At 36.9% G+C, this 14,713-nt stretch overlaps 4 protein-coding genes and 2 non-coding genes across 6 annotated transcripts; 2 read left to right on the top strand and 4 right to left on the bottom strand.

Annotated features, from left to right (window-relative positions):
* Positions 1-1,659: 1,659 nt before the first annotated feature.
* On the top strand, positions 1,660-2,834 carry LOC111810540 (phytohormone-binding protein). The gene is made up of 2 exons (XM_023697250.2): positions 1,660-1,882; positions 2,348-2,834. The coding sequence occupies exons 1-2, from the start codon at positions 1,702-1,704 to the stop codon at positions 2,638-2,640; spliced, it is 474 nt and encodes a 157-aa protein (XP_023553018.1). The 5' UTR covers positions 1,660-1,701; the 3' UTR covers positions 2,641-2,834.
* A 4,063-nt stretch (positions 2,835-6,897) lies between these two features.
* Positions 6,898-7,623, bottom strand: LOC111810547 (phytohormone-binding protein CSBP). Its single transcript, XM_023697260.2, has 2 exons — positions 7,396-7,623; positions 6,898-7,327 (listed from the first exon to the last, which is right to left on the bottom strand). The coding sequence occupies exons 1-2, from the start codon at positions 7,577-7,579 to the stop codon at positions 7,029-7,031; spliced, it is 483 nt and encodes a 160-aa protein (XP_023553028.1). The 5' UTR covers positions 7,580-7,623; the 3' UTR covers positions 6,898-7,028.
* Positions 7,624-7,939: 316 nt separating this feature from the next.
* On the bottom strand, positions 7,940-8,012 carry TRNAF-GAA (transfer RNA phenylalanine (anticodon GAA)). Its single transcript has one exon. It is a non-coding gene; the product is annotated as a tRNA-Phe (tRNA).
* A 632-nt stretch (positions 8,013-8,644) lies between these two features.
* On the bottom strand, positions 8,645-8,717 carry TRNAF-GAA (transfer RNA phenylalanine (anticodon GAA)). The gene has a single exon. It is a non-coding gene; the product is annotated as a tRNA-Phe (tRNA).
* A 140-nt stretch (positions 8,718-8,857) lies between these two features.
* LOC111810103 (uncharacterized) lies at positions 8,858-11,321 on the top strand. The gene is made up of 7 exons (XM_023696675.2): positions 8,858-9,429; positions 9,827-9,904; positions 9,988-10,022; positions 10,139-10,194; positions 10,387-10,485; positions 10,569-10,655; positions 11,054-11,321. The coding sequence occupies exons 1-6, from the start codon at positions 9,028-9,030 to the stop codon at positions 10,625-10,627; spliced, it is 729 nt and encodes a 242-aa protein (XP_023552443.2). The 5' UTR covers positions 8,858-9,027; the 3' UTR covers positions 10,628-10,655; positions 11,054-11,321.
* Positions 11,322-11,511: 190 nt separating this feature from the next.
* LOC111810104 (uncharacterized) lies at positions 11,512-14,048 on the bottom strand. The gene is made up of 2 exons (XM_023696676.2): positions 13,818-14,048; positions 11,512-12,037 (listed from the first exon to the last, which is right to left on the bottom strand). Exons 1-2 carry the CDS (start codon positions 13,966-13,968, stop codon positions 11,751-11,753), a joined length of 438 nt encoding a protein of 145 aa, XP_023552444.2. The 5' UTR covers positions 13,969-14,048; the 3' UTR covers positions 11,512-11,750.
* Between the last annotated feature and the right edge of the window lie 665 nt (positions 14,049-14,713).

Consider the following 14,713-nt stretch of genomic DNA (forward strand, 5'->3'; position numbering starts at 1 on the left):
AGACCAGTTCTCGAAATATGTGACGTTCGTCCCCACTCCCAAATTATGCTCCACTGAACTAACAGCCCAACTATTTTTCAAACACGTTGTAAAGTTATGGGGCATTTCGTCGAGCATCATCAGTGATAGGGCTGGTAGATTCATTAGCACATTCTGGATAGAATTATTCGCCTTCTTGGGAACGACTTTAAACATCTCCATGAGCTATCATCCTCAAACCGGTGGACAGACGGAACGGTTCAGCTGCTTGCTCGAAGAATACTTACGTCACTTCGTCGACGCTCGCCAGAAGAATTGGATAAATTATGTTTCAATTGTCAAACGAGCTTGTCTATGGGGAATAGCCCCTTCGAAATTGTAAGTAGACGACAACTGGCCTCGCCCCATATTATTGATCATCCTTATGCAGGGAAAAACCCTCAAGCTCAAAACTTCACAAGAGAATGAAGTAGACAACAGATATAGTCCGGGCATATTGCCAAGCATATGAAGAAGTGGGCAGACAAGAAGCGTTGTCCCCTCCAATTCCGAACAAGAGGTCAAGTCCTCATCAAGTTGAGACCAGAACAGATCAGATTTCGTAGCCGAAAGGACCAGAGACTAGTTTAAAAATATGAAGGCCCGGTTGAAGTCCTTAAAAAGATCGGGTCTACCTCCTACAGAGTTGTGTTACCCACATGGATGAAAATCCACCCAGTAATTCATGTTAGCAACTTGAAGCCATATCACCCTGACCCAGATGACAACAAGCGAAATGTAATCACGAGACCGAGCATCGATCTGAAACAAAGAGACATCAAAGAAATAGAGGAGATCCTAGCCAACAGAGTTAGGAAGATAGGAAGACTTGTACGAACGATTTGTGAATTCATTGTCAAATGGAAGAATCTCCCTACGGAGGAAACCAGCTGGGAACGCGCTGAAGATCTGGACTCCACCGCTGCCCACATCGCCAGGTTTGAAAGTAGTCGGTTGACAGGGACGTCAACCAATTAGGTTGGGGAGGATGTCACGGTCATGCTCGTCCAAGACGTGTTGTCCATGGTCGCATGCCCATGACAAGCCCAACCCTTTATGTCTTTTCATATTCTAGTGTTTTACTTTTGTATTTCTAGGAAGTATGACGTTTCAGAAATATCATGTCTAAGCCTGTTAAACATGAAATGCCTCAGAGTGTACTATAAGGGGATACGAATTGGCTTAGCTCACTTGTCGTGAAAAAGTGAGTGCCGCACAATCGCAAGTCCGCTGCCATCAAAAGTGCGATTGTGAACACTTGGCATCCACACCATACGTGGAAGGGATGCAGCTGGGTCTCGGGTTGAGGTGCAAGTTGCGGGGCAAGGCGCCTTGCATTCTAGGCTTGTGTCGTGTGCTGGGTTGGGGCCAAGCACGCGTGGAGAGCTGACTGGACGTGGTTCGTGAACGGGATTGGCTCGCAAATTGACTTGGACTCATGGATGTCGGATCTGAGTTCAAACCTGACCCAGAATTGACCCGTGGATTTCTTCTCTATAACCCAAACATTGCAAAAGAAACAAAAGAAAAAAACAAAGACCATGTGCGAACAAACGACAATAATGGATGCCCATTTGTCTTGTGTCGAGTTGTCATGTAGTGCTCAATCTCTTACCCCAAAATATCTCTCCTTTTATAAACTCATCTCTTTGTAATTTACAGGCAACCCAACAAAAAGAAGCCATGGTCAAGGAGGCTAGAGCTGAAGCAAAACTTGGGGTTGGTGTTGAAACCCTTTGGAAAGCTTTGGTTGAAGATTTGAGATTCATCGTTCCAAAGCTCATTCCCAACACCGTTGAAAACATTGAGCTCCTTCATGGAAATGGTGGCATTGGCTCTGTCTTGCTCTTCCATCTTGGCCCCGGTGAGTTCTTCATCTTCCATATAATTCCACATCGACTATTTTTCTTCTTATTTTGTGTTGTTTCTTACTTAGAGTTAAGATCTTCCTACGTAGTCCCACAAGGTAAAAAACGTTGGTTTTGACCCTCGATTGAATTTTACCAAAACGAATAATCGAAGCAGAAAGAAATGCTCATAAAACGTACTACCCACTAGCAACAACCTGCTACTCCTAAACCCATTAGCAATCTCAACTTTAGAGACGAGTTCAATTAGGGCAAAAAAACCGATTACAACATCAAAATAAGCCAATGCTCCACGAGCTTTGTACTTAAATACTTAAATTACTAACAATTCTCCTGGAAATGCTCCACGATTAATAATTTTTCAATGTATGAATGTCACACCCCATGATTCCAATATAATGTTTAATCTTCGATTTTGAATCAATCGAGCTTATTGACTCACAAAAAAGAAAGATTTGCAGACGTAAAGATAATGAAGATCCAGAAAGAAAGAATCGTAGAACTTGACGAGACAAAACATGAATTTGGGCTAGAAGTGATGGAAGGAATTCTCTTAAAAAAGGGGTTTTCTTCTTTCAAGACAACATTCAAGCTTTCCTCCATGGGAGAGAAGGAAACCCTAGTAGATATCAAGGTTGTTTATGAGACGGAAAGAGATGGTGAAGATGAAGTTGAGATGAAGGAAGCAGCAACAAAGCCAGCTCTTTCATTTCTTCAACTCTTGGAGAAGTTTCTTCTTGATTTATCATCTTAAAAACATGTTTTATATTCTTAATCTTCATATTATAATCTCTCACATCATCAACTTGGACTATATATATTGTATTGTTGTAAGATATTCTATATTTTAATTTCTAGTTGTTCCAAAATTTGTAAGGGCCATTGTCATATGTAATATAGTATATGCTTTTCATCCATATAAGTGAATATTTCACATTTTAATTCTAATTTGTTTGCTTGTATTTTGTTTTTTTGTAACTAAAATACAGTTTAAAAACATGTTTATTTTAGTTCAACTTTTTAGAATTGTTCTATTGTCTCAAACCTACACTAAGAGAGTGGGTTAACAACTCCTCCCAAGCGAGCAAACACGTCAACCAGCGATAAATAAATAGGACGAAATAAGTGGTTGAAAAGAGAAATATCGTGACGCGATCGAGAAAAACAGTGCATACACTAATGTTCAAGAAAGTCGAGCAAAAGTAAAGATAAATATAGAATCAAGGGTGGGGTCGATGGTGTCAATAACAAGCTTAATGGGAGTCGGTTGATGGGGCGTGAGATGATTGTATATTCTTAAATTTGTTTTAGATTGTCAACATGGAGATATATTATATTTGTAGAATTTATGACATCAATATCACAATAGTTATCGACGACACAGGATCAGGATCATCGAATATGTCAACCAACAAATACCATAACAAAGCTTTATCTTCACAGATCTTAACCGTGCTAGATTTATTAGAACTCATTCTTATGCACATATGATACAACTACGACACAACTTGTTATTGAAAATAAAATGCAAGGACTACATATGAGGCAAACTTATAGGAATCAGTGATAGATATATGTTTCAAATAATGATCATCGGTAGAAATTGAGATAACTATCGATGATGAAAATTGAAAACGAAAGAAACTGATTGACAAGGATTAATCAAACCATGGATGAACACTAGAGAACCTAAAAAAATAGGACTACTTGATAATTAAATTGAAAAATAATCTTAAAAATATAAAATGAAAGAAATTAAAATACCTAGATAAGATAACAAAATCTCAATTTTAAAATGTAATTAATGTAATATAACTTATTTTTACTATTAAAATAAAATCGCTACTACATGCATAACATACAAAAAAAAATTAGTTTAGAAATATTCACATGTAAACAAAATCATAAACTTAAACGTTTGCAAAATTTATTTCAATTCAAGTAAAGTTTTAAGGAATAACGAAAACAAAATAACAATTTCTATGGTCCAACTTAAGGACTGTAACTTAAATAGAAAATGCGACAAAGGAAATGAACTCTTCATTCCATGTAGCAGAAGCATTGAGAATCGTTTTGATTTTTTTTAAGAATTAAAACAAAGCAATAAATAGGAGAACAAAAACCCTACCTTTTTAGAAACCTTAGCTTGCAAGATGCCTTCAAGTATTCCAACAATGTAAAAGTTCATCAACATTCCACAAGATCTTTCTTGCTATGACTCGAACACAAGGTCAAGGCTTGTGGGATCCTCTTGAAAAAAATCCGTATGGAATTGGAGAAGAATAGTTTCGAGAATTGTTTGGAGATGTAATTTCATTCTCCAAAGAAAATGGGTGAGATTCGTATGTCTTTGGCTCAACACGAGAGTTCTATTTTCATCCCAATCTTCCTTTCATGGATATTTAGTATTAAATTATAGTTTACCATATACATTATATTTGATATTTTATTAAAGGCAAATATCTCTTACCATAGGTATCTTTCCAGCTCTTTCTATATTCTTGTAATTTATTTGATTATAAACAGAGAACTTTTACATCATTTATGGGGTGGTTTTAGCAAATATTTTGATGTATCAGGCCCTTTTGGTTTAGCAACCTCCATCATTTATTATTGTCAATGGCTTCTGAATCTTTACTCTTCTTCTCCACCACCACTGCTGGCTTTGATGTCGTAGGGGCAGTCTTTATGGCTGCCATTGGCGGAGCCAATTGATTACTCTTCAGCTCCACCCTTCCGACCTCCAAATCACTCTTCGTCATATTTTGTACATACAACTTCACTTTTTCCAACACAATCAGTTTTCCCTTAGCCAACATAGCCTCTCTCATTTTCTTCCTGATTGACCCTTCATCCTTCACAAAAACCCTAACCTCAGGATCCTCATCAGCATTCTCATTGGAACTATATGGAATTTCGACAAGTCCATCAACCTTCTGCAGAGATTTACCTTCGAAATTCGGGCACCGCACTAGCCTCTTCACCAACTAAGTCACCGCCGGCCTCCTCGCCAAAATCGGCTCCCTCGCCCCCCACTGTGGCGACTATTCCGGCTTCAACACCATCTTCGTCTTTTACCGGAAATATGACTCTCTATCTGTCTCTTGCCCTTTTCTCAAAATAGGGCCATTGCCCCAATTCTGAAGCCTCTACCTTGAGTCTCTATAGTCGACGCCTTATGGAAATCTTATGGGATTTTCCATTCTCTCTCTCCTTTTTTGTTCTATTAGGTGTTTGACCAAGTCCCTTCAAATGACCCTCTCTCTATTCTCCTTCCTCTCGGTTTCTCCCTTCTACTTCGTGGGTTAGTCATATTTTCGCTCGAGTCAAGGCAGCATCGCTGCTGAGCGATGATCCCTTTGCAGATTTCGATACCCAAGAAAGTGTTTCTCTACGTCTCCTCTGAACTAGGTTGCTGACATTTTCACGAAAAGTGTTTCTCAACCTCTATTTGAATTTTTCAGTTTCAAGCTTAACGTTTGTTCAAATCTGACGCTCAGTTTTCAGGGTGGAAATTTAGTACTAAATTATAGTTTACATATATATTATATTTGATATTTTATTAAAACAAATATCTTTTACACAGTAATCTTTCATTTATTTATCTTTCAATTTATTACTCTTCTCATATCCTTTCATTTATTTATGGCCTGGTTTTAGCAAATATTTTCATTTGACTCTCGAGAATTTTGCCCAATAATATATTTGCATATCTATATAATATTTTATACAAATCATATTTAAATATTATAAAATATCATAATATATATTTAACTAATTTAAATCTCAAATATATTATTATTTAATGTATCAAATACATTAATTGATTTAATATTTAATTTATCAAATACAATAAATATATTTTTCCTTTAATATATCTAATATATTAAATATTAATCTTCAAATTAATATATTTTTTTCTATTTATATTTAATATATCTAATATATTAAATATTAATTTGACATTTCAAATTAAATTTATTTTCTCTTTTATATTTAATATATCTAATATATATTAAATATCAATTTGAATACTTCAAATACATTGAATCTCTTAACGTTACTCTAAGCTAGCAAGGGGACCTTATGAACCTACCGAATATAAACTACAATGATATAAAATTAATTAATTAATTAAACTCTTTAATTAATCAATTCATTAACTACAGGTCACTCCACTATAGACCTAGACTTGTACTCTTATGCACTGTAGGACAAGTTATGTCCATTGATATAATCATTACAAGCAAGTTGATCTTTCACAAGTTGTTCATAATTACAGTTGCATCAAAAGTTCGTATTACCTTTATAATTACATCTTTCACCTTAAGTACCACTAATTCTCTCATGAACCAAGTCCCTTTCGAGCCAATGAAAGGGTGGGGCCCATTGTTTAAGTTCTCAGTACTTAAGAGAACAACTCATCTACTTTCCTTATATGGAAATGAGTGAATTCCATCTCATGATATTATGTTCCCAACTCCCAATTTGGTCAAGTCCTCGAAATGGTAGGCATATTGAATCGGCTAAAAGAGTCATTCTCACCCATGTAAATCAAAGGACAAGCCCTCACAGGCAGGAGTTCATAACTCACTCAGGATTAAGATCAAGTCGCATATGATCATCATGTGAAATATTAATCTTCTCAATTAACAGATTTATGAAGGGTGATTAAATATTTCTTGGTCTAGTCTTGTATAAACTCATTATATAGGATACCTCACTCACATGTCATGTCTGCACATGAATGATTTGGATCAAATCATTTGCAATAATTACATATTGGGCCGTATCAATAGATAGGATAAGGCATCCAACCTTATCCATATACTATAGACCCTTTAGGTTATGACTTGAACATCCTCCTCCTCTATGTCAACCACTTGCAGTTCAAGATTACATTAATAACTTTGGATTTTCATACCATCGATAACAATTAAATTACAAATAAAATAATAAAAATTATTATTAGAAACTAAATAATTAATTACGAAGCTTTAGGGCATAAATCTCAACCCTTAACTTATTGATGTCTACTTTTATTTATAAAGAAAGTAGCACATGACTTGAGTATTTAACAAATACTCTTAACCGCAGTCGCATCACATTTGAGACCTATCTTTTCATAGAAGACGAGCGGTTTTAAGTATTTGAGGTAGGAAGAAGAAACTTTTCCAAGAGTTGAAAAAAATAAAGAGGTGGGGCAGTTGCAATTGCGTCCATGCGAGCTTGTTCATCTTCTCCATCTTTTTCAGTCTCATAAGCAACTTTGATATCCACAAGGCTTTCCTTTTCACTCAAAGAGGACAGCTTAAACGTTGTCTTGAAAGAAGAAAACCCTCTTTTCAATACATTCCCTTCCAACACTTGTATCACAAGTTCATGCCTTGTTTCATCAACTTCCACAATCCTTTCCTTCTGGCTCCTCATCGCTTCCTCCTCTACAAACACTCATATTATAAGACCAAAAGAAGTAAGGAAATAAGGTGAATCAAGAGCATGAACTCACTATGAACAAGATGGAAGAGCAAGATAGAGCCAACGCCGCCATCTCCATGAAGGAGCTCAATTTTTTCAACGGTGTCGGGCATGAGCTGTGGAATGATAAATCTCAAGTCTTTAGCCAATGCTTTCCAAAGGGTTTCAATTTCAACCCCAAGTTTTGCTTCAGCTTTAGCCTCCTTTGTAACCATGGCTTCCTCACCCTTTGATTTGGCTGTAAAAGTTTCATAGAGATAAGCTTAGTTTATGTGTTATAATAAAGGATAAGAGATTCACACTTTTAGACAACAAATGGCTTCCATGCATATTTATCTTTGCCTTTTTGCTTCTTGTTCTGTGCTCCAGGCTTTGTTGAAATAATGACATTTGAGAAACATGCCATCTTTGGGGAAAGTTGACCATGCATCAAATGCCATTAAATAATCAAATAAATACTTTTCTATTTTGGCTTAATATGCACTTTTGAATTGGCATCCTAAAATTCAAAGCTGGGCTCCGAGACGACGCCGTATGACGAATATACGCTGCAAGAAAATAGGAAAAATTATTTATGCGGTGAGCGTGGATCGAACACGCGACCTTCAGATCTTCAGTCTGACGCTCTCCCAACTGAGCTATCCCCGCAAGATGTGGTTAATTATTTAAATTTATGTATTTGTATAGTTTCTTTTGTCTATAAATATGTTAAAAAAAAATGTGAATTCAAATTAACAAATTAATATAATCTTTAAAAATATAAAATAAAATAAAAATTAAATGGTCTATTACTAGTTTTTATCCCTCTAAAACATATTTGAATCTGTATTATTATCGATTTTTTTTGTAATTGATTGATTTTTTAAAAATTAAATCTATATTATTTTGACTCATGAATTTGTTTTATTATTTACATTTAAATTTTTAATTTGAAATATTAATTTTGTTTTTAAAATTTAGATACAAATAAAAATGTTTATTTAAAAAATATAAAAATCATAATAAATAAATTGGAGCACACTTTCAAAAGCAAAAATAAAAGAAAAAACAAATTAAAAAAATGTAATTGTTATCGATCAAATTTTATTTAAAAAAAAAAAGCTCATTTACAAGTAGTTAGTTGACTAACAAGTGTATACAAAAATTGAAATTAAAAAAAAAATAGTAGTACTTTTTTTTTTTTTTTTTTCTTTTCGGAAAACATTCATAATAGTTCGGGCAATGGTAATGAGACGACGTCGTATGACGAATATACGATGGAAGAAAAGAGAAGAAAACATTGCGGTGAGCGTGGATCGAACACGCGACCTTCAGATCTTCAGTCTGACGCTCTCCCAACTGAGCTATCCCCGCTTGTTATTTATACTTTGAACTATATTTTAAATTAATAAAATATAAAATGAACATGATTTTATCTGAAGTTTATTTTTTATTTTTTATTTTTAACTCTGAACATTTTAGCAGTGAGATTAGAGTTGGGGGAACAGGTATTAACTCTAAATTCCAGCCTCATTTTGTTTCTGTAAATGGAGCAGCGGGAGCCACTGGATAACGCTGCAGCCGTATACGGAACAGCAATGACATACACCCATCTCACTCTCACACCAGATAATCCATCATGAATTTCTTCTTATCTGCTTCCCCATATTTCCTTTAATCCCAAATGACAAGTTTCATCAGATTCTCTTCCTTCAACCTACTACACGACAATTTCTTCAAAAAACCCACCCGATTTAATCCTCTTCCGCCCCCGAAGGTTGCCTCCTGCCACCGAAATGGGTTCCGTTTGAGGCTTTGTGGAGGGAAGTTGCCGTTTCTTAGTGGGGGTTCGGGTAACAATGGCGTTTCGGGAAAATACGGAGTGTTTAAGGGAAAGAGAGGGCTAATTGTAGCAAGGTTTAATCAGGGTTTTGGGTTTAACGGCGGCGGAAGCGGCGGCGGCGGCGGCAGAGACGATGGTGCAACCGCGAGGCTTCTGGGTAATATTGCTTTGGCTGCTGGGTTAACTTACCTTTCAGTAACAGGGCAGCTTGGCTGGATTTTAGATGCGATCGTTTCCATTTGGGTCTGTATTCAGCCTCTCTCTTCTCTTGTTTTGATTCTCAAATATCGAATTGAGTTCTGATTCTCAAGGATTTGTGAATTTCTTAACCTTCTCAAAGAAACATTGGTTATCTCCTTTAGTGTTCGTCTGTTCGGCTCTTATTAGGACTTGTCCGTGTGATGAAAGGGCAGCTCTTCGTTCACTATTATCTCAATACTTCACTGAAGAGTAGTAATAGGAGCATGTTTATGGCTGGCTTTTGCTATCTCTGCCTTTGAAAACTGATTTCTAATTGGAAAAACAGAAAGTTTGTATTGAATTCTCATTTGTTTGCATTCCAGAACTGATTGAAGATGAATTCTTCTTCTTTTGCGTTCTTGTGCTTTGTTTTGATCTGTTAACATATATGCATATTCAGCTTGTTGCAGTTCTTGTACCAATTGTTGGAGTGGCCGCTTTTATATGGTGGGCAGGACGAGATATTGTTCAAAGCACTGTAAGTCTGTTATAACTTTTGTATTTTCAATCTCAAAGCTTGAGCTTATGCAACTTCATATCAACACCTTCTTGCAATTGCAGTGTCCTAACTGTGGAAATGAATTCCAAATATTCAAGTAAGTGTTCTTGAAAGAACTTAATATAAGTTCGGCCTCGTTCGAGATCCCTCGATTCGTTTCGTGCAATTTTCAGCTGTATTAACTAACACACTTCTTTTACTTCCATATTGCAGATCTACTCTGAATGAAGAACTGCAACTATGCCCTTTCTGTAGTCAACCTTTCTCTGGTAAACCCCGAGTTCTTATAGATCATCTTTAAACTTGAAGTTTCCGAGTTCATATCGTTAGCAGTTTGAGCGATTTACTTCTTCTGGGAACGTTGTTGTTGTTGTTGTTGTTGGATCATGAACTGATTTTACCATTTCCTGATCTATTCATCATGGTTCATTTAGCTTCTTTCTTTTACTTTTCAAATTCAGTGGTGGATGACAAGTTTGTGAGGGATTCCGTGATGTTCTCCAACAAAACTTCTTCCACCTTTGGACAAGCTTTCAGTGACTTTACTTCTCCCAGAAAAGGTAATTCGTGATGGAGTATATCCCATCCAACATCCAATATTTAATGTTCTTGAAACTGAACTGCCTCTTGTGATTGATTGTAGGGAAGGAAACCTCTGGTGCTGTGGTTGACATAGAAGCTGAAGTAAAAGATGTGGACTGAAGTAGTCTTACTGGCCGTCTTCATTCTGGTATGAAATTTTGTCGTCGACTGAGTCGATACATTGCTTTGCTTTCCGGTGAACGTTTTCTGATTTAGCCTTTGCACCATCTGTCATTTCTCTATCCTTTAGCGTCGTCTCGCCTCTGCAACTTCAACAAAATGAAAGCTCATTTTCGCTCTCGGTTTTTTCTTATTCATCTGAATACCACATAGCACCTTGTAGAGCATAAAACAGTTTACTCCATTTCAAAAACTCCTAAAACGATTGAACCCAGATATCAAAACTTCTAAAACGACTGAACCCAGATCCAGAATCCCAGTTCCTGCAGATTTCAAAATTCCTGGCATTGGTGTTCAACTCAGATCTCTAGAGTTGTGTACTTGTTAGTTTATTTTGTTCAGTCTTATTTCATTTCGATTTTACAGGTATTTGAACAACAATGAGATTCTGATTACAATTCCAGTGAAGTCGAGATAAACGCGATCACGATGAGAGGAAAATTTTCATAGATTCTGTATATTAGTTATGTCTTAGGGTGGCAACAAGAAGTTTCCATTTCTGAAAGTATAGGAGAATTTGTGAAATGGATCCACTGTGTATATCCTTATTTGACACAAATATGTTTCATCTACAGGCTTTTACCTTGTAACTTGTGACTAGAAGAACATGAAATCTTTCAATTTTGTTGCTTCACATATTGGAAAATGAACCTTTCTGGATTGTTTTATTTTTAGATACCTACCAAGATCGTCGAGTATCCATGTTACTTGTAGTTCAACAACTATGGGTAGGAATCGAACTATTGATATTTGAAATGATAGATCGTGCTAAGCTACTTGACGACAATACCTATTTTACACCAATGAGACTGTCAATATACCGATTCTGGCAAAAACAAAATGCTATTAGCCAAATCAATCTTAAAACACACGAGGGAACAAGAGGGGTTTGTATTCTACTTGCTAAGAACGCCATCCATGATAATATTGGATGCCATAGCTTTAAAGACATGATAAAGTATAAACTAATTTTAACATCAAACACTATCACCAACTTATATACCTTGGCAAGAAAGGAATCCATTATTCTTGCTATGCTACACAACAATGGACTCGATATCGTCTACAGTCGGGAACGGATGAAGATCCGTTTCTTGTTTTGCATTACGTTGGCTGATCCTTTGGGACCTTCCCCTGGCAACTTCTTCAGTGGTACAGACCCATCAACAATGTTTGCAGATGTACAATGGTGTAGTTTCATTTTGTTCTTGTTTGCCTCTGCTTCTTCCATCTCTGCCGCCATCTTATCCATCACTAGCTTAAGCTCTTCTGGTTGCTTTTCATTTAAAGAAGGTGAATGGGGCGTGTCCTTTAATCCTCCCTGCCTAATCTTATTCACCTGATTATTACCTACATCACCCAAGTATGAGAAGAAACCGAAAATAAGGAAACGCGAAGTCAAATACTAGCAGAAGTCTTCCAAAGCTCATCCATGAAAAACCAGGGCATTGATCATTTCAGGCAAAAGTTATAAAGCAAGAAGCTGTAAACATAACAATGCCTTTTTCTCCATTTGAATTGAGTTAATTGTCTTCCGTAGACAAAACCAACTAAAATGACAGCAAATTATCAGTAAGAATGCAACTAGATCAATTCAGGTCAGTCTTTTACCAAAAGCAATATTATACCAACGATTCAGATCAAGAAAAAACAAAAAACTGAACCCTAAACCATTTTTTAAAATCTAAACCAATCAGAATATAATCTAAAACTGGCACAATAAGGGATGATCTCAGCGAAGCCAACAAAAAAACTTTGGACCTAACAAAGGCCCGAACATCACTCAGACTTCTCAAGATCTTGTTATTCCTCTCTCCAAAGTCCCAGAAAACAGCGTAAATTCCATAGCCACAAAACCTTCCCCTCTCTCAAAAGGGAGGATGGAGAGGTAACTCCTCAACCCTATGTTAACAGTCCAAACCCACCGCTAGCACATATTGTCTTTTCTGGGCTTTCCCTTTCAAGCTTCTCCTCAAGATTTTTAAAACGTGTCTTCTAGGGTGAGGTTTCCACACCCTTATAATGTTTCATACTCCTCCCCGACTGATGTGAGATCTCAAAATCCACTCCCTTCAAGACCCAACGTCCTCGCTGGCATTCGTTCCTTTCTCTAATCGATGTGGGATCCCCCAATTCACTCCCCTTCAGGGCCCAGTATCCTTACTAGCACACCACCTCATGTCCACCACCCTTCGAGACTCAACCTCCTCACTAGCACATCGCCCGGTGTTTGGCTCTTATACCATTTGTAATAGCCTAAACTCACTATCAGATATTGTCCTTTTTGAGCTTTCCCTCAAGGTTTTGCATCGTATAGCGACAGGTTTACACACCTAAGACAGGTTTACACACCCTTGTAAAGAATGTTTCAATCTCTTCCTTAATCAATGTGGGATCTCACACCATATGTCTAGATAAACTTAAGCCAAACTCTTAAAAAAAAAAAAAAAAAAAAAAAAAGAAAGAAGAAAATCTGAACAACAAAGGCTAAATCACAACAACAAAGGCTAAATCACACAGAAAATATGGACCAGGTCTCTAGCCGCCCACCTACAGAAAATGCAACACAATGACCTAATCAGGGTCATCAACCCCAAACTTTATCGAACGTGTTAACTCATGGAGACTTGGCACAATAAATTGAGAATTTTCACCTAGAGTCACTCGAGGGAAAACTGGATCAAAATAAAGTGGAATCCAAATTTCGGTACTTATTTTGGAACTGCTGGAGGAAAATTTAACATTCAGGCCGAGCAGAATTCAACTACTTGGAACTTCATAAAGAACTACGACACACAAACCATCCTATTGCAATATGCAAACTTCAATTTTCTTCCACGCATATTCCTAATACAATACAAACGTAATACTATCACAAAGATTTTCCATCCTTTTGGGGCGGCGGAGGGGGAATAAATCCGATATTTCAGAAAGTCCAACAGAATATTTGGTTGGGGTAGCGAAGAAGCCCATACAAACTATTAGAGCTATAGAACACGATACTGGATCTTAACCAGAACTAATTAGGGTTCGTAGTGTTTTCGATGTAAATGAAAAAATTGAAATCACAAGAAACTTCGTAACATAATCCACAGATGTATGTTTGTGAAAAAGAGAGAGGAAAAAGAACCGGAGACGGCCTTGAGAGAGGTGAATATGGTAGAGTCCACGGCGAACTTGCCAACGCCGTTGAGAAAGTGGATGATCTTAGTCCGCAGGTCGCGGTGGTGAAAGCCGTCTATCAGATTACGAATACGGTTGTTTCCGACGACGTCATCCATTTGATCGGTGGGCGGCGAAAATAATCTACAGGGGGCTTCGATTATCTCTCGACGGGACTAGGCCGTCTGTCCGTCGGTAAGATTATGTAGCAGTTGGTTCGGCTGAAATGAAAACAGTAACCATTAGTTTTGTCCACGTGGCACGATTGATGCGTTAAGTTTACTTGAGGCTAAATTACAGAAATATCCTCCAACTTCGAGCTATTTTCAAAAATGTTAAATTAGCAAAAGTGACAAAACCACTGTGAACGTTAATGAGTGATAGCTTTTTATGATCTTCCACGTCAAAAATAATTTATTGAGATTATTATCAAGTGAGTTTCTTTGTGTCGTGAGTAGTCCATGGTATTAATGAGGTATTGCCAACACGATGGGTGATCTCTAAGTCGTCGGAGGAATCAAGAAACTAAACAGCAACAACTACAACGCGTGTGCAACATGTATGATATCGTTTCTACAAGGACAAAACTTCAAGGAGATTGTTGGCAGAAGAAAAACTACGCCGCCAAAGGAGGATCCTAATGGCGCCTTGCGCAAACGGAGAATTAAAACAGACAAAACAATGTTTTCTTTGAAGATCACAATGAAGAAGAGTTGTTGGAGCACATTTCAGATGACAAGAAATCGAAAGAAGCATGAGATATGTTCATGTCGTTTTTCTCAAAGAAGAACGATACGAGGTTACAACTTCTAGAAAACGAGTTGTTATCAATTTCACAATCACAACGTGATATGACGATTGCCC

Source organism: Cucurbita pepo, chromosome 14 (genome assembly GCF_057944985.1).
Source record: "Cucurbita pepo subsp. pepo isolate OVF chromosome 14, ASM5794498v1, whole genome shotgun sequence".
NCBI lineage: Eukaryota > Viridiplantae > Streptophyta > Magnoliopsida > Cucurbitales > Cucurbitaceae > Cucurbita > Cucurbita pepo.